The sequence below is a fragment of the Bos grunniens genome, chromosome 4, assembly GCF_055505025.1.
Source record: "Bos grunniens cultivar Pamir isolate PY7600 chromosome 4, Bosgru_T2T1.0, whole genome shotgun sequence".
Classification (NCBI taxonomy): domain Eukaryota; kingdom Metazoa; phylum Chordata; class Mammalia; order Artiodactyla; family Bovidae; genus Bos; species Bos grunniens.
The window spans coordinates 68895869-68915686 of record NC_141168.1 but is presented as its reverse complement, the minus strand read 5'-3'; the positions used below and the strand labels follow the sequence as shown (position 1 = coordinate 68915686).

At 39.3% G+C, this 19818-nt stretch overlaps 1 protein-coding gene across 47 annotated transcripts in view; it reads right to left on the bottom strand.

Annotated features, from left to right (window-relative positions):
* Positions 1–19818, bottom strand: part of ST7 (suppression of tumorigenicity 7) — a 268221-nt gene that overhangs the window by 105632 nt on the left and 142771 nt on the right. For all 47 annotated transcript variants that reach the window (XR_015162618.1, XR_015162622.1, XR_015162623.1 and 44 more), the window contains 2 exons: positions 17909–17991; positions 5782–5941 (listed from right to left, as the gene is read on the bottom strand). Coding sequence is in view for 32 of the 47 variants with exons in the window: in XM_086396760.1 (XP_086252886.1) it covers positions 5782–5941; positions 17909–17991 (243 nt within the window). In the remaining 15 variants the exon portion in view is untranslated. The remainder of the gene's footprint in view (positions 1–5781; positions 5942–17908; positions 17992–19818) is intronic.

Genomic DNA, 19818 nt, shown 5'->3' with positions numbered 1-19818 from the left:
ACAATGGAGAAGGGCTCTAAATAATGTTCCATCAGATATATTATGACAATCAAGATTAACCTCAAGTTAGTCAATTTCTAACATGTGATTCTGCATTTATTTATTAGCTCTGCTATATCAGAAATGAATACTCAGTGAATACAAGCCCATCTTAAGCAATCATTAAGAGTAACAAAATATCCATTTTCTTAAATAATTAAGCTTTAATTGTTTTCATAACTTTTTGAAATAATTATTTTGAAAAGAATACTAGAAGTAAAGGCACAAAGTATTAATAATATATAGGTAGCATTCAATTCAACAAATATATTACCCTTTCAAATTCTTTTATGGAATGAGAAAGGTGCAAATAATTATGAGTTTTAAGATCATTTTTATTGACCTGCTTTATTCAAGACAGTGTATAACTTTCTTCAAGAATATTGCTAAAATGGCTAACCTCTGTGTCTCTCATACATTTATCATTGGTCATTTCTGATCTAAGTCAATCAATTCTATCAAATAATATGAAGACCATAAAATATTTAATAAGTAAATATTCACCAGGGGCCAAACATGTTTTTGAGGAATTTTCACCAGTCAAATGGAGAGCTAATCTATCCTAGAACACACATTTTTAATGGCAAAAGACTTTAAAAGATGTAATAAGCATTGCCTAAGAGAATCATTTTCAACACTTAATAGATTTTGGCAAGTATAAACTGAGTTTCCCCTGATTGAGGTTATTAAAGAGCAATTCTAAAGGCTCTGGACATATAGCAACTTGAAATTTTGCTAATGGATATATTTGAAATGCAAGCTCTGAAAGGCCTGGTCTTAAGATATATATTTACAATCTATGAGTTTCTTCATCTCCATTGCTTTTCTTTAATTTGTTACCTGTATTAAACCAGTGCTTGAATTGCCTATACTGATATAATGAACCTTAATTAAGAATTCCAGGTGAAATTCTTAGTAAAAGTTTTATATAAAAATGGATATGATATGGGCTTCCCTAGTGGCTCAGTAGTAAAGAATCCACCTGCCAATGCAAGAGATACAGGTTCAATCCCTGCGTCGGGAAAACCCCCTGGAAAAGGAAATGGCAATCCAATCCAGTGTTCTTGTCTGGAGAATCCCATGGACAAAGGAGCCTGGCGGGTTACAGTCCATAGAGTCAAAAAAGATATGATATACATTTATCTTAAAGTGAGAGTAAAATGAGATGACTTACAACATTATGCCAAATGACTATAACCAGAGTTTGTCTAAAGATCCAGTTCTATGCAAGAGGCTATTAACATGTCTCAGAGAATTTAATTTTTGGAGAAGGAAATGGCATCCCACTCCAGTGTTCTTGCCTGGAGAATCCCATGGATGGAGAAGCCTGGTAGGCTGCAGTCCATGGGTTCGCACAGAGTCGGACACAACTGAAACGACTTAGCAGCAGCAGAGAATTTACACTTGACTTTGGCAAGGATAATTCTTATGTGATGGAGCACCCTGCACTTTTGTAAATATCTTGAAGAAGATGAACACTGCAAACCTTTGTCTTTGAGGCATCTTATTTGAGAACAGGGCAAATTATCAAACAGATATTCCCATAAACCCAAATTCAGAATGTTCTTAGACCCTGAGAATCCCTTGCCTTAAGATAGGAGAAGGTGGACACATTTTAAATCCCTATGCATCATCAATTCATAAGTTAAGCCGAATTAAGCAATGGCAGCAAGAGTAAGTGTAAATACACACTGGATGCCATTAATAATTTTTATATTGATTGCATGTTAAAATGAAAATATTTAGACATATTTGTTTAAAGAAAATACACATTTCACTTGTACATTTTTATTATTCTGATTATTAAAATGCTAAAATTACACTTGTAGTTAGCATTATATTTCCACGAGACAGTGCTCACTTAGAGATTTAGTTGGGTATGTAGTTTTGTGCAGCTAGGTCATTTGGAAAAAGGATGAAAGTAAACCATCTGAATTATTCAAAAGAACATGCCAAATCATGAAAGAGGAGACAGGAATAAATATATTCAGCTTTCCTTTGTATAATTCTGATCACAGGTTATTAATTGTGTTATTAGATGTAATGAATTTTTAAAAATGGCAACAGGAAACATGGTGATGTGGAAAATACATCAGCAGGATTTATCAGAAATTGTGTATTTGTGACAAAAAAAGCCATTTAGCTCCCAAATAAATTGAGACAAGTGAAATGTTCACAAATGCTAACCTAAGCCAAACAATCAGAAATTTGGCTAGATTAAGAAGCTGTATTATTAATTACACATTTCTGCTCTGGTCCATAAACAAAGATCACTACAAATTTTGAGAGGATTTGCACTTGGGCCAATTTACACAGATCCAAATGTTAAACAGCATATGAACAGTCTGTCCTATAACAATCACTTCCCATTTCTCCACTGCAAATTATTCTTAGTAGGCCAGGTCTTTCAGCTTTTAATAAAACAAATGATTCTTTAAGGAAAGAGCTATACTATGAGTTTTCATATAGTCCAATGCTTATATAAGTCCTATTCTCTGTTTTAGCTTTTTCAATGATTTTTTCAAATAAGGAATACTATTTAACTGCCTTTGCCAATGTTCATGGGACTTAGTTAGCCATGTTTATTTCATGTAATATTCAGCCAAGAAACATCTTGTGATGATTCTTTTATTAAAGCAATAGTAATTTTGTTATTAAGGCAGTATAAATTTTGAAACAAATTCCTCCATTTTAATAAAATATATTAATTACTCTCAGCTTTGGATCTTCTTTTTCCTTTATACTTAACTGAAACCAGACAATGAAGTAGACAATGATTAAGGGTAAAGATATAGAGAGACAACATACTTTTATACAATAGCATTTTTCTTGTTCAAAAATACAAATCACAACAAGAAAAGAGACATGAGAAATGGTATTAGTCCCATGTTATCTGGCATTTCCATAACAATATTTATGTGTGTTGAGCTGAGTTAGTGAAATAGTAGAAACCCAAATGTCAAGGATGGTCTGAGGGAGCCCTAAACATACTAGGAGAAAGTAATTTCTGTTTTCCTAAATGTAATTATTTGAATACTGTTATGAAATCAAATCATAGATGCTGTATCTGTTATAGGAGATGAATAGAAATATTGACTGCATAGTAGTAGACATTCAGCCAATACTAGAGGAAGAGAATTAATAATAATACTCAAAAGCTCAATATTAGTGAGGTAAAAACTCAGTACAATTAAAACTGGGAATTTCCATGATCATTATTGTAGAATATATTTTTATAAAGGACTGTAATTTTCCCTTTAAAAGCTGCTACTAAGCTTCCCTTTACAAGCACTAAGAGTAGCATCAAGATTTATATAATGCATAAGATTTGTTCCAGGCACCCACAGAGAGAGAGAGAGAGAGAGAGAGAGAGCGCGCGCAAAGTAACAGTGACAATAAGGAGAGTATAAACTCTTTGTCACGTTAAGGAATGATGTCAAGAGATTTAAATTAGGTAGAAAGAATTTTAATGAAAATAAAAACACATTCACAATAAAAATGTCCTTAAATGAGGCTGCTTTCTGTAAATCTATTAATTTTCTACAATGTTCTGTGTCATCCGAAGACTACAGTAACTTGGGTCAGGCAGGGTACATTTAACCTGCAGGGTCTTACAACAGATGCAAAGTGATGGTGATTATCCACACTGCTTATGTGACAATGACTGCAGGATCAAGATTCCTCATTAGAATAATATGCCACCCATGTAAGAATAGTCGGTCAACGTGGTATTTTACTTTGCTCAGATCTCTTTCTGTTTCTTTCACAAAATGGATGAGTTTATAAAGTCCCAGACAATTTTGTTACCTCAGTGGTACCATCTCTCACACATGTACCCTTTAGAATGAAATAAATATGTACCCAGAGGTGCCCATTACCATGGCGGGCTGGCAAAGGGTATATTATTAATAAAAGATCATTGAATCAACATCAGATATTTTATATATATATATATATGTACATGCGTGTGTGTGCATGTGTATGTGCTGTGTGCTCAGTTGCTCATTCATGTCTGACTCTTTGTGATCTCATGAACTACAGGCCACTGGGCTCCTCTGTCCATGAGATTTCCCTGGCAAGAATAGTGGAGTGGGTTGCCATGCCCTCCTCCAGGGGATCTTCCCAAGCCAAGGATCGAACTCGAGCCTCTTGCATCTCCAGCATTGGCAGGCAGGTTCTTTACCACACAGCCACCTGGGAAGCCCACATACATATATACATATAGTTGTTGTTTACTCCTGAGTCGTGTCTGACTCTTTTGCAACCCCCTGAACTGTAGCCCACCAGGTTCCTCTGTTCATGGGATTTTCCAGGCAAGAATATTGGAGTGGGTTGCCATCTCCTTCTCCATACACACACACACACACACACAATGCTCATTGATGCCTATCACCTGGCTAGACAGTTATGAAATATTGAATGAGTTATTTTAGGGAGGAAAGAAAAAAAGATCTAACTTAGTTCTTTTATCTCTTCTTCAACCCTCAAGTCTCAGAACTGGTACCATCTCCTTCAAGAAGCAAACTTCTTCCCCTAGTTTGGATTGGGAACCCCTCCTTTGTACTCCACAGTGTTACATGTTTCCCTCATATGATCATAGCACTGAACACTGTTTCCTTCAACAGACACAAGAGTTCGATGGGGGCAAGGACTCTGGCATTATTTTTAAACCAGGCCAGGTTCACATTAGAGATCTGGGAAATGTTTATTGAATTGATAAAGAGACCAATCTAGGAAATTATATTCATCCCTCTTCTTTTATGAGGGGAGAAATTACAGGCCTTGTATGTCCTCATTCTTTCATCTACCGAGTTTCAATGATAAAGTAGAGACTATTCAAAATGCTAGAGATACTATGATTAAGCAGGAAGGTTAAAAAATTCATTATAATTTAGTAAATGTTGCTAAAAGTAAACATATTATGAGTCAACAAAGGTGTAGAGATAGTGCACAGCCTCTCAGAGAGGGTTTCCCTGGAGGTAGCATTTGAGTTGGGTTGTGTGGCTCAGTGGTAAAGAATCCACCTACCAATGCAGGAGACGTGGGTTCAATCCCTGGATCGGGAAGATCCCCTGGAGGAGGAAATGGCAGCCCACTCCAGTATTCTTGCCTAGAGAATCCCATGGACAGAGGAGCCTGGCAGGCTACAGTCCAGCAAAGACTCGGAAGCGACTGAGCACAGCACATGTGAAAGATAAGCAAGCACAAAAAGAGGGCAAACAGGCTTCTGGGCAGAGGGTTGTGAGAAAAAAAGGCATGTTCAAAAAATGAAAAGGACAGGGAAAAGACTGTGACAGAATTCAAGACTGGCAATAGAGAAGCAGCTTGCGTGAGGGCTCAGTTGCTTCAGTTGTGTCTGACTCTGCAACCCCATGGACTGTAGCCCACCAGACTCCTCTGTTCATGGGATTCTCCAGGCAAGAATACAGCAGTGTGTTGCCATTTCCTTCTCCAGGGAAATCTGCCCAACGCAGGGATTGAACCCAGGTCCCCTGCATTGCAGGCAGCTTCTTTACCAACTGAGCCACCAGGGAAGAAAAAGTCAAATTAAACAAGATACCTACTTCCTTTACCTGGGATGCCTACACTCAACTTCTCTGGCAGAAGTTGTCAACTCCTTGGGAAAATAAATTGCATTTTTCTTTGAAGTCTAATATTTAAATAACAACATTCTTACTGTTTTATAGTGATAATAATGTAGTAAAAGTAAGTAAATACTGCAAACTGAAGGACTTTCCATACCTGAGACACTTTGCCTGTTGGAATCTGAGTCCCCGTTACTGGAATTAGAATTGTTGGAGGAATTGTTGTCAACCCCTCCCAGAAGGGGGCGCAAGTGGCTTACTGAGACTTGTTCAATGAATGATGTTCCATACTTGCGAAAATACCACCATTCAAATATCTAGAACAGAAAAATAGTAAGCATGATTACGGTCCTGTTACCAGCTATAATTTTGTACATACTCATAAAATACGTTGTATCTACTAATTATACCCACCTTAAATTAAATACTGGTTTAAACATATTTATTCCGAAAAAATTGTTTAATTCTAAAAATTAAGAAATTCTTGGCAGCAGCAAATACCATTTACATTTTAACTTCTCAATGTTGTTTTATCCACTTAATACTGGCTTTTAAGGAAAATTTATATACCAAGTCATGGTAAAAGAACATTGTTAAGAGCTGCTCATTATTACTTTCCTCCAAATTTATATAATATTGATAATAAAATCACCACAGCTGAAAAGCAACTCCAGAAATAAATACAAAGAAGCTAGTATTAAAAGTGTGGCTTATGAAATATTCCAATATTTGGCATTTTATATTCTGATAAAGCCATACCTGCATAAGATTTTTAAGACAGCAAAATTCCATTAAAAAAAAACCCAGCATCTCCTTAGAGAAATCCAGCTTTACAAGAAGAGTAATAGTTATCCCATTTCATGGTACTCTGGCACCCAAATGCTGAGAGATTCAGTAATGTCTGCCAGCTGAGATGTGCTTTATAAACACTAGTATCTGTTGTACACCATTAACATTTCCTAGCTCACAAGCCTACCAGTAATGTGCTGTTTGCAAAGAAGAAAAGAAATAACTTTCATTAAAAGAGGAGAGAAGTAATGATGCTCACATGACTAGACTAAAATCAGGACTCCTAAGCAAGGGGGAAGCAAGCGACCTCCCGCAATTTCTCCCACCTGCCCCACCTCCCCTACACCACTGTCTGAAGCTGCTCTCCCCACATCCTTTCCTGGCCTCCCTGTCTGATTTTGAATCTGTTCCATAAGCAGTCACAAATCATTACAGAGAAGAAATTTAAAAATCAACTATATCCCAGAGTCTCCTAAGAACTATACTTTTATAATATAGAATGTGGAACTACATAAAATTAACTACCTTTATCCTTACTTATTTCATAAAAACAAGATGATGCCTCTCATCCTTTCATTTCAGTCTAAATGTCACCTCCTCAGAGCTCTTTCCTAGTCACCAGATCTACAGTCAGCTTCTCTTGCCTCTCTCAAAAGCACCCTGCTTTTCTTCTTGGCAGCATTTATGACATTTGTTTAATATCTACATGTCCCACTAGAGTAAGAGTTTTGAGAGAGTAAAAAACATGTTTTGTTCATGATTGTATATCCAGGATTTGATAAATACTTCATGAACGAATGCAAAAAACAAGTCCTATATAATCAATGAAGCCAAAAGTTTGTTTTTTGAAAAGTTAACAAAAGTGACAAACCTTTAGCTAGACTGGCCTCCCAAAACAGAGGACTTAATGTTTTTAACGCATGAAAGAAGGGAAAAGTTAAGTTCTCTGTAATAGACTTTGGGCTATCATTTAAAAATTGGTATTTCTCTATTTTGTTCTACCAAAAATTCCTTTAAAAGACAGAAAGAACACCTACAAATGACCAGAAGGAACTATCAATCAAACCAAATGTTTGTAATACTATAACAGGAGAACTTGATTTAATGCCAAGGAGTTACCCCTTCTAACTCTATGAGTTTTCACATGTTAAGTCATTTAAGTAATCTGACTGGGCAGACAGGAAGAATATGATATAAAATCTAGGAAGGGATAGGTCTAGTCTATAATGTAGGAACAGGAGGAATAAGAGAGTTGTTTGAAGAAAGAACAGCATTCAAGAATGGTAAATTTACGAACCATAGATTCAGAAGGGAGTTTGTAACCTTAAGTGAGTTATTTTATCTATTTTAATATCAGTTTCTTCAACTATAAAGTGTAAATCACATTTGTTATTTATCCTTGAGTGTCCTTAATTTCACACTCATGTAAATCACCCAGATCCAAACCCCATGTAAAAGACTCAGTTCAGTGCTTGCTGTATAGTTGGTTCTCAAAAGTAACAGCAAAGCTATTATTTATCACACTGATGCTGTGCATACCTCCTACAGGCAGCACAGCTCACATACTGCTATGATGCACTCCTCTTGTTACTCTATAGTTTAGGCTAATACAGCATATTGTCTGTTACTAAATGGTTTGCTGAAAGCCCTTGTAATCATTGTGAAAAAGGAGGCTGCTTACCATTTGGTCCTGACCACCCCCCCACCCAAAAAAAAAAAAAGATTTTGGCTTTGCCTTTATTGAAGAGAAGGAAGGCTCCAAAGGACCCAGAACAATGGTCACAGAACTAGCAATGGCTTTCAATCACTTGTGGGAAAGAGCTTTCTTTGCCCCAAGACTCTGCCTTTTATATTATGCTGCTTGGGCACCTGCCAGGCCTTCATTTATTCAGTAGCACAGCACTAAGCGCTCCATAACAAGCATAGGCTGTGCTCCAGGGTCACAGAGCACAGATAGGGCCCCTGACACTACCAATCCATGCCACAGGCCCACAATGCCTCTCACACTCTGCTCCCATCACACACACACACAAAACCCCACTTTGCGACTCTTTAGGATCTCTCAGTTTATCCAGCCAAATCAGAGAACCCCAGCACTAAAAGGAACCCTCAAGGCCCATGAACAGTTTCATTTAGAATGCATGAGGGCAACATGTTAAGGTAGTCCAAAGTCACAAAGCTAACTCAGTAGCTATTTAACCTGAAGTCTCAGTTCTTGTGCCACTAATCTTACTAGGGCCCTAAAACAAGACATCTTTTTATAAATCTCTTGCTCATTTTAACAGATTTACCTGTCATTTTCCTTTTCAAATCTTCACTTCCAAATGCCCTCCTCTTCTACTGTCTCTTTGCCTTCTTAGCTATCAAACATAATCCAGAAGTCTATCAAATGGGACTGGATAATACATCCCAAGGTAAAAATGCTTCATATTAATGGAGTATTTGCATTATAATAGGAGACAGACCTTCCACCCAGTATTTCTAATGCAAAAATAACAGACTTAATGAAGACTGGGTTATTCATGCAACTGTTTGGATGGCAAAGGAGGATCTTCTCAAGCCTGTCCTATTAGAGCTGTAGATGTGGCTTCTTACCCAATACAGACCTTTATACTGGTATCTACAATACCATGGGACAGGCACTCCAATATGAATTAAACAAACAGCTACTAAAAGGAAGTGGGACAGGACTTAAAGCCTTCTTAAACTTCAAACCAAAACCTCTAATCTGGGGTCTTAGCACCAATGATCTGTCCCATATCCTGAAAAACAGCAGGCTTGGGCCAGAACCTCACAGTATTTTTAAAAAGCTGCACAGATACAAATGGGCAGATGGTGTTATTTAACACACACATATTTGGTGTCACTTTGAATTATTCTCCCTGGTGCATAACCTACAATGTAAACAGCAAAGCTCTCATAAACAAATTTAGATTTTAAAATTAGCCCTTAGACATGCTAGTAGCTTAATGGAATTGCCATTGTGGAACAAAACAGTTTTTAAATCTGACAAGTAACCATAAAATTAAAATATACATTTACACATTTCATAGCCTTTTAAAATGCAATCTGCCTACACCAAGAATTATACAGATCAAGTAAGATGAGAACTAAAAAGCACCAATTAGATTTGTCATTTGGGAAGTCAATAAGACCCTACAATCCTGCTGAAAGGTAAAGGCCCTAATATATTGAAAGACAGCAAGGTTGTGTGTCTTAGTTGGTACTCTTGATTCTCAGTAATATAATGTGTAAAATAAAGTCACTCAGTTAATGTTGGATGGATGGATTGTTGAAAACTGAATGGAGAGACGGCTGAAAGGTTGAATGGATGGATGATAAGGGTTGGTCTGGTGACTTATGGGATACTGTCTAAATAAAGAGCAGGACCAATGAGAGGTTTTGTGTTCATTTTGTTAGTTATAAAAAAGAGAGACCTATACATATTTGTTGGAAAGGAAAGAATCAAGTGGAATGAGAGAAACTGAAGTGCAAAAGAGTACAAATGACCAAGAGGCAGGACACCAAGAGCCCAGGAAGAACACTTACCCTGCCTCAGAAAGGTAACTTAGCATTTCTTCCTCTACGACAGGATGAATGGGAAGCATGAGTGCACAGACAAATAAATTTTATTTGGGAAATAAGGAGTGAGATGAGCTGTTTCACAGGTAAGAAGGCAACAAACGAATGAAAAGTAGGTGACAGTTATCTTAGTGGAGATGCAGGTAAGGGTTATCATCTGAGAATAAGGGAAGCAGGGGTGGAATTGGGAATGTGAGGATCAAAGCAATGGTTTGGATCTATACCTTGCAGGACCGAAGGGCCATTGCTATACTCCGGACCCAGATCACACTTAAAACAAAGACTCATTTGTCAGGAACCCAATTTCCTAGGCCTTGTAACCTTCTCTATTACTGTTGGATCAAGGAGCCATGCAGCTGCAGGCTGGGAGTGGAGATTCAGGTTTGCAGCTGACCTAAGATGCAAACACCTCATTTTCACCTGCAGGGAAGGAACAAAAGTCTGGCAAAGAGTAAACAAATAAGGCCCTTTCATCTGTCTTGCATACCTAAAAGCTGAATCTTTCCTAAAGATGCCTAGATTCTTCCTATCCATTAAGAACTCCCCTTCTTGAATTGCATGTTTTGCATATATAACACTTCTTTCTCTTCACTTATTGGGACTTTCCTATCTTACTCAAAAATGCTTCAAGATTTCCACAGAGAAGCACCATAATGATTCCACACCAATTCCATTAAACCCATGGGAAACACAAAGATGTCACAGCCTGAAATTGGCTATGTGTTTCCCAAGGATTAAAGTAGATGATGATATCACAGGATAGATACAGCTATGGTAGAGAATGAAGAGGAAATATGAAACTCTGGCAGTCTACTCTCAAATAGACTGCAAAATTGACACCTGCTCTAAGTCTTCAGAAATACATCTGGTGGTAAACAGATTTTTGGCAAGAGGCGATCTTCTAGGCTTAAAGAAGATAAACCAAGGCAGTTGGCATGGGTTATAGTAATATCTGAAACCTTTTTAGAAGTTTCCTGTTAGAATTCTCAAGTAGATCCTTTTCTCTGTACCACTGACTCTTTCAAAGTCCCTCCCAATTCCTCATGACGATTTTCTTTCTTTCTTTTAAACACTCCTGGCTCCTTCCTATTTTGTTTAGAAATACTGAAGAACTATGGTACAGGACTGGAGAAGGCAATGGTACTCCACTCCAGCATCTTGCCTGGAAAATCCCATGGATGGAGGAGCCTGGTGGGCTATAGTCCATGGGGTCACTAAGAGTAGGACACGACTGAAGTGACTTAGCAGCAGCATGGTACAGGACTTGGTCTCCTGCTTCCTTGACCTCAGCCAATCGCCCCACCAGCCATCTGTTCCCCTAACCAGTTGAGGGGGATATGTAAAGAACTTGTCTTCATGTCCTTCTACCTCCATTCCTGGCCTCCTACTGTCAAGGCTTAAGGAAAAGAAAAAAGACAGGGAACTGAGGTTCTCTTCAAGGTCAACAGCCAGTGATCCATCCCCACCTCAGTGTCTGCATTGCAGCATTAATGACTATGACCTGGACAGGAGGATCACTGTCTTGGGGTAAAGTCACCTAGCGACCACTGACAACTGGGAGATGTGAGCCTTTGCCATGATGCCCAAAGCTCTGTCAGCTAATCCTGGGGGTCAGCTTTCTTCCAGGGATTCTGACTTGATTAGTCTGGAGTGGTATTCAGAATCCATCACTTTAAACAAGCTCCCAGATAATTCCCAGACACAGTCAATTAATTCATCTGTTCACTGAATCTATGTGAATTCAACAAATATTTAAGAATTAGCAAGGCATTACACAGATATATTTTCAGCCTATATGATGCTTCCATCACAGAGAGGATAAGACCATAAATGTCATAAGTGAAATTATAAATTATGGTAAGTGATGTTTTATGTTCTAGACTAACCAAATCTGACCTAAGCCACAGCTGATTGGAAAAAGTTTCCTCCAGAGACGTTTATAGTCTCCCTGCCTCCCTCTTTCTTTTCTCTTCTTTTCTCTTTTCCTTTTCTTCTTTTTGCTTTCTTATCTACGTGGTCCACTTCTGTAGGCCTGTTAAAAGGAATACATCACCCACTAGACACTGCTGCAATCCATCTTCCTAGTCAACACATTAATGAGATGAACAATGATGCTGGGACAAAGCAGTGAAAATTTAAACTTTAATCTTCCTTATACTCTTACCTAGCAAGGTGACCTGACAAGTCATAGGTTTTCTGGCTGCCTATTCCTTAGGTTTTTACTGACTTACACTGGATGACTTCTGAGGGTTCCTTCCTCTAGCCCTGCAACTGCATAATTTTCAAGTCAAGTGGAGGTCAAGATTTTAGATGAATGAAAAAGAGTTGAAAGGAGCCATAACAATCTTCTAGTCCCACTCCCTTACTTTTAAACAGGAGGAGACAGAGGGCATGGTCAGACAGATCCAAATTTAAATCCCACCATCTGTCTGTTATATGCATCCTTGGCAAAATTATGTAAATTTTGCATCGGTTTATACTCAGCAGGCTGGCTTAACATTCAAAAAACGAAGATCATGGCATCCAGTCCCATCACTTCATGGCAAACTGTTGGGGAAACAATGGAAACAATGACAGACTTAATTTTCTTGGGCTCCAAAATCACTTGTGGATGGTGACTGTGGTCATGAAATTAAAAGACACTTGCTCCTTGGAAGAAAAGCTATGACAAATGTAGACAGCATATTAAAAAGCAGAGACATCACTTTGCCTACAAAGGTTTGTACAGTCAAAGCTATGGTTTTTCCAATAGTCATGTATGGATGTGAGAGCTGGACAATAGAAATGGCTGAGTGCCAAAAAATTGATGCTTTTGAATTGTGGTGCTGGAGAAGACTCTTGAGAGCCCCTTGGACTACAAGAAGATCAAACCAGTCAATCCTACAGGAAATCAACCCTGAATATTTATTGAAAGGACTGATGCTGAAGCTGAAGCTCCAATACTTGGGCCATCTGATGCAAAGAGCTGATGTACTGGAAAAGACCATGATGCTGGGAAAGACTGAAGGCAGGAGGAGAAGGGGATGACAGAGGATGAGATGGCTGGACGGCATCACCAACTCAATGGACATGAGCCTGAGCAAACTTCAGGAGATGGTGAAGGATAGGGAAGCCTGGCATGCTGCAGTCCATGGTGTTGCAAAGAGTCAGACATGACTGAGTGACTGAACAACAACAAAAATACTCAACAGCACAGAGGCACTGGATATATCAACCACTTAGAATTTCAATGAAGTTAATATTAGAATTCACTTAGAATTAAATGAAATAATATATTCAAAGTGCTTAAAACAGTACCTGGCATAGAGTGGAAAACACAACAAAAGGTCCTTTATTTACAACTGATTCCTATCTAATTATTATCTCTTCTTTCAGTTTCCTGAAAACTATTGTTTTACACTGGATCCCTGAATTAACTCTTTTATTTACTATTTTAATTTTCTTTTTTTATTCTTGATTCTCATTTTTAAAAATTATGCTTTGGCTGCCTTTTCCCATATCCCTCTATTGAACATATATGCACAACCTGTAGGCATAGGAGCATGTCTAACACATTAATGGGGATACAGAGGTCTATTATAAATGTCAGTATGGCAGCATTTTCTCTATTCTACCAACATTTTTAGAAATTAAGGGAGCATTTTCTCCACATATCTACCTTACCATTCTCAAAAGCAAAAATAAAACCCATAAATGTTTTCCATAGATATAAACATCACCCACAGAGGCCACATCAAGCAGACTGGGCCTGTCCTTCCTAGAGCAGATAAAAGACTAAATTGGTGGGTTTGGACCGTGATAACAGGTGCAGTTCCTGTGGCTGGAACTGGGCTGAGATGAGAACTACTGTGACAAGTGGGTCGAGGGGCAGGCAGCATGAAGTTCAGCAAGGACAGAGGTGCCTGGATGGGGACTGGGCCGGGAACTGTAAGGGAAGAGTGAGAAGTAGGTGGTGTAACAAACTCATTGCTGGCTTTCAACCTGTAAAATCAAGAGATAGCAGTGACATCTAGTAAAATACACGCTGCTAAGTCCTCATTTATTTTTAAACACATTAGTGTAAAAGACAGCAACATTTGCCAAACACATTTTATTTCTATATATGTTGTTCAGTTAACTGATTTTTCCTTCATAGGGTAAAAATAGCAGGGGTTTTGTTTGTTTGTGTTTAGCTCTCTTTGCCTAAGACATCACACTGCATGATAACTTCAGCCTCCAGCATAGGAATCCTGAGGTCCCCAAACAAGAAATTTCCTCAGGGGCAGCCCTGCAGCTTCTGTGTTCACCACCTGGCTCCCTTGACATTGCTCAGCAAAGAGTAGTTAGGTAATTGTCTCTCTGGTGCCAGGCAACCGCTATGCAATTCTATGCACACAGCTATTTCGCAAAGCACCTGATCCTTTATCCCAATGCTGCCTCTCCATGAAACGCACTTGACAGAAAGGAACAGTAGCTAAACAGAAACCTCAGCCCAGGGTGCATTTCAAGGGCTAGCAAAGGTGCGTCCCCAAGAGCCGATAGCCCCAGTGTCAACAATCTTTAAAACAGGAGCCTAAAGCAAACGAGAGTTATTCCCACACATGGTAGTGACTTTGACCTCAGTATGCTGCTAAGTCACTTCAGTCGTGTCCAACTCTGTGCGACCCCAGAGACAGCAGCCCACCAGGCTCCCCCATCTCTGGGATTCTCCAAGCAAGAACACTGGAGTGGGTTGCCATTTCCTTCTCCAATGCATGAAAGTGAAAAGTGAAAGTGAAGTCGCTCATTCTCATCCGACTTGTAGCGACCCCATGGACTGCAGCCTACCAGGCTCCTCTGCCCATGGGATTTTCCAGGCAAGAGTACTGGAGTGGGTTGCCATTGCCTTCTCCTGATCTGAGTATAAACCAAGCATTTCTGAGAAGGCCTTTCAAAATCTTCCCACATCAGAGGATTTCCTTTGCACAAAGTTTTATGTCAGTCAGGAGAACCCTCTACTTCCTAAGAAAGCAACAAAGCAAATATATCATAAAACAACACAGCAGTGATCATCAGGCATCAGCAACTGCAATTCACACACAGGGAGAAAGTGTCGCCAAGCCTAGGTCTGCAAAGATGGTCATGGTCCAGGGAAATCCCTTTATTCAGAGGAGAGAAGCAGGCAGATGGAACATCACCATCCCTAAGTGAGAAGGGAAAACGACTGTTGGGCTTAGCTCACCAGAGTGAACCTCTGGAGAAGGAAATGGCAACTCACTCCAGTATTCTTGCCTGGAGAATCCCATGCACAGAGGAGCCTGTGGACTACAGTCCAGGGGGTCGCAAAGAGTCAGACACAACTGACTAAGTACACACACACACACCAGAGTGAAAGGAAACAACCTGCATTCTGGTAGTTTGTAGGCTAGTGAACCCACACTGAGATACTACTAGAATAAAATGCAGACCTGCCATTTGTTCAGAAGCTAGAAAAACAGCTGAGAACTTAACCAGTGAAAATGAAAGTCACTCAGTCATGTCTGACTCTTTGCAACCCCATAGACTGTTGTCTGCCAAGCTCCTCTGTCCATGGGGATTCTCCAGGCAAGAATACTGGAGTGGGTAGCTGTTCCCTTCTCCGGAGGATCTTCCTGACCCACAGATCAAACAAACCCAGGTCTCTTGCATTTCAGGCAGATTCTTTAACTTCTGAGATACCCATTTAACCAGAGAGGTGGTGAAATGAGTGATAAAAGCACAGGCTCTGGTGCAAGCCAGACTGGGTTGAAATCCTGCTCCACCATTTGCCAGCTGTGTGACCTAAGGCAGGTTACTTCCTATCTAGCTTATGTATTAGTAAAATGAAAACAACACTAGTAGCTACCTCATTGTATTTTTTATTGCCCACGTCTCTATCAGATCAGATCAGTCGCTCAGTCATGTCCGACTCTTTGCGACCCCATGAATCGCAGCACGCCAGGCCTCCCTGTCCATCACCAACTCCTGGAGTTCACTGAGACTCACGTCCATTGAGTCAGTGATGCCATCCAGCCATCTCATCCTCTGTCATCCCCTTCTCCTCCTGCCCCCAATCCCTCCCAGTATCAGAGTCTTTTCCAATGAGTCAACTCTTCACAGGCGGTGGCCAAAGTACTGGAGTTTCAGCTTTAGCATCATTCCTTCCAAAGAAATAGTAATCACAGCATTATGTACAGAAGGGGAAAAAAAAACTTTCTAAAACCTCTTTCTCCTCAAAGATTCTTAACATAAATTTAACTATATTAGAGTGATTCCACTAGTTTAGATGGCTTCCTTTATGGTCACTTAAAGAAAACTACTGTAAGTATTATAACTTACTACACTTTACAATTTGTTTTACAGCATAAGGCAATGGAGCCAATGTGATAATGAAAATGATTATCATATTGCTTTTTGCCTATTTGGGATTTTTTTCAAGGAAGCAATAGCGAAATATATGTAAATTTTAGAAGAAAAGGAGATGAAGGGGGAAAGGTTAGAACTGCCACATTTGTGTCAATACATTTAAAGAAACTGAGCTATATTTCTCCTGATCTTGATTATGTCCAATAATCCATCCTGCCTCTTGAGAAACCTATATGCCGGTTAGGAAGCAACAGTTAGAACTGGACATGGAACAATAGACTGGTTCCAAATAGGAAAAGGAGTATGTCAAGGCTGTACATTGTCATCCTGCTTATTTAACTTATATGCAGAGTACATCATGAGAAATGCTGGGCTAGAAGAAGCACAAGCTGGAATCAAGATTGCCGGGAGAAATATCAATAACCTCAGATATGCAGATGACACCACCCTTATGGCAGAAAATGAAGAGGAACTAAAAAGCCTCTTGATGAAAGTGAAAGAGGAGAGTGAAAAAGTTGGCTTAAAGTTCAACATTCAGAAAACAAAGATCATGGCATCTGGTCCCATCACTTCATGGGAAATAGATGGGGAAACAGTGGAAACAGTGTCAGACTTTCTTTTTTTGGGCTCCAAAATCACTGCAGATGGTGACTGCAGCCATGAAATTAAAAGACGCTTGCTTACTCCTTGGAGGAAATTTATGACCAACCTAGATAGCATATTCAAAAGCAGAGACATTACTTTGCCAACAAAGGTCCCTCTAGGCAAGGCTATGGTTTTTCCAGTGGTCATGTATGGATGTGAGAGTTGGACTGTGAAGAAAGCTGAGCGCTGAAGAATTGATGCTTTTGAACTGTGGTGTTGGAGAAGACTCTTGAGAGTCCCTTGGACTGCAAGGAGATCCAACCAGTCCATTCTAAAGGAGATCAGCCCTGGGTGTTCTTCGGAAGGACTGATGCTAAAGCTGAAACTCCAGTACTTTGGCCACCTGATGCGAAGAGTTGACTCATTGTAAAAGACTCTGATGCTGGGAGGGATTCGGGGCAGGAGGAAAAGGGAACGACAGAGGATGAGATGGCTGGATGGCATCACTAACTTGATGGACGTGAGTTTGAGTGAACGCCGGGAGATGGTGATGGACAGGGAGGCCTGGCGTGCTGCGATTCATGGGGTCGCAAAGAGTCGGACACAACTGAGCAACTGAACTGAACTGAACTGAACTGAATGAAGGAAAAACATTTTAGTTTAACTGAGTCACACTTGCTATAGAGTATCTCAGACGTTAGAATTTGACACAGAATTACATCCTCCTTTATTTTCCATTTTGCCTACATTTTGTTTTTCCCTTCAACAAAAGTAGCATACAATTTTTAAAATTTTCTTTTCAAATATATTTTAAAAACATAATCTGGACAGTGCAAGGCTTCTAGCAGGTCTCCCACCCAACACACACATACATGCGATCATTGTAAGCTGCTGCTGTGTACTCTTGCAGAGTTTTTTCCTGCACATATATAACACATATATTAATAATCAGTACATTTTTAAATAGGAAGAATTCCACCACTTACCAAAATAAGCCCTGATATTAGTGAGGAAGTTCCTGTTAGGGCCACGTAGAACTTCGGTGTTAATGTGTTCAAAAACATGCTCACTGAAAAACAAGAAAGAGGGAGAAGAACAGGGAATGCATGAGTATATCATCAGTAAAACCAACTCTCATTTTTCTTTCTGGTGAAATCATTTGTTTCTGATGACAAGAGTTATTAGAATCATAGCCAAGTGCCATTAAAATGCGTCAGCATCACACAGGCTCAGAATACTAGGTTCAAATTATACATCCTAAAAGAAAACAACTACATACAAGAAGAAAGTTGTGAACAATTTTCATGAATTTATAGCCACTGAAGAGTCAAATCAAAGCTGGTTACTAAACTGTTAAGAGGACTGGAAGGTGCTCTAATATAAAACATATCTGATGTGTGGGTCCCACACATCAGAGTTTTTGATGAGCCAACAAGTGGTAGTTCAACCTTAAAACAAACAAAAATTAACTATATTAAAGATTTATTAAAGATTCTAATACTATGATCACCCCTGAAAAAGAAATGTTAGCATATATTAATACAGTTTTTTCAACTAACTTATAAGGTTGTTAGACTTCTCATCAAAGTAATTGGATTCAATGGAGAAAAGATGAAAACTAAACCAATAAAAATGAAAGTACAGTGGTAAGACTAGCTCCTGCCACTCTGTTCAAATCAACACTACAGTAGATCTGCTTGCCCATTAAGTAAGGTCACTTACACATTTTATAAGTATATTTTAAGTCATTATTTATACCTAGAAATTGCACAAAACTTTGCAAACCAAACAACAATTGACCTAAATGGTTTTTTGCTTGCATATTCACATTTCTTAACTGAAGTGTTTGTGGAAGGGGATCATATCCAGTCCTGTTTCAATGAAGAACATTATAAGTAGGACTTTTATGCCATTAGGGGAAAAGCCTTTGGCATTTGTCCCGAGCTCAGCTCAGAAAGCAAAGTCACCAACATGAACAGAGATCCCATGCTCACTCATTGAACAAACGCTCTCTCTGCTTATGAATGAGACTGTGGACAAAGAATGGAAGCATGAATCAGACATAGCTCCCACCCTCTAGAAGGCTAAAGTCTAGCTGGAAACAGACAAGTAAACAAACAATCAACAGATGGTTTTGATAAGTGCATAGAAGGGTCCTGTGCACAGAATTTTATGAAAACACCTAAAAGGTATGCATCTTGGTCTGGGGGGTCAGGAAGATGTCCAGGAGTAAGCAGGAGTTAACCACACCAAAGTGGGCAGGAGGAAGACAGGAGGGCCATGTGAGCGAAGGACAGGGCCTGCTTTGAGATCCTGAGGAAAGAGCACAGCCTTCGCAAATGTCTGTGGACCTTCCCAAAGGCAGAGATGTAGAAGGATGCACTGATTCTGTCTTTCCTGACCATGGGCCTGGTCTCAACAAACCCTCCTCCCCCCACATCCACTTTAATCAAACTGGTTTGAGGGACTCGTGGTCTATCATTTGCCATCACAAATCTGGACTAACAGTGCTCAGTCAAAAGTCACAACGTGACTAAGTGGACCCTTTCGGAGGTAGAGGAGGCACAGAAGGAGGGATCGGCCTAGGGCTGTAAGGCAAGAAGAGGCACAGCTGAAATGTGGTCCTGCACTTGGCCATTAAAAAAAACAAGACTGTGGTTTGTCACTTCCACATAACAGTCTCTATAGCAGGAGGCAGATTTCTAAAAAGATTTAAAAAAATCAAGCAAACAATTCTAGTTTCAAACCTAAAGCTTGTAACTGACAGTTGATTCTGAGGTGCCTAAAATTCTCAAAATTCCCCTCCTCACACTATGAATGATTCAACATTTCCTTTTTTTTTTTTTAAGTCACCAAAATAGACCATTCACTTTGTTATTCTATAATTATGAACATT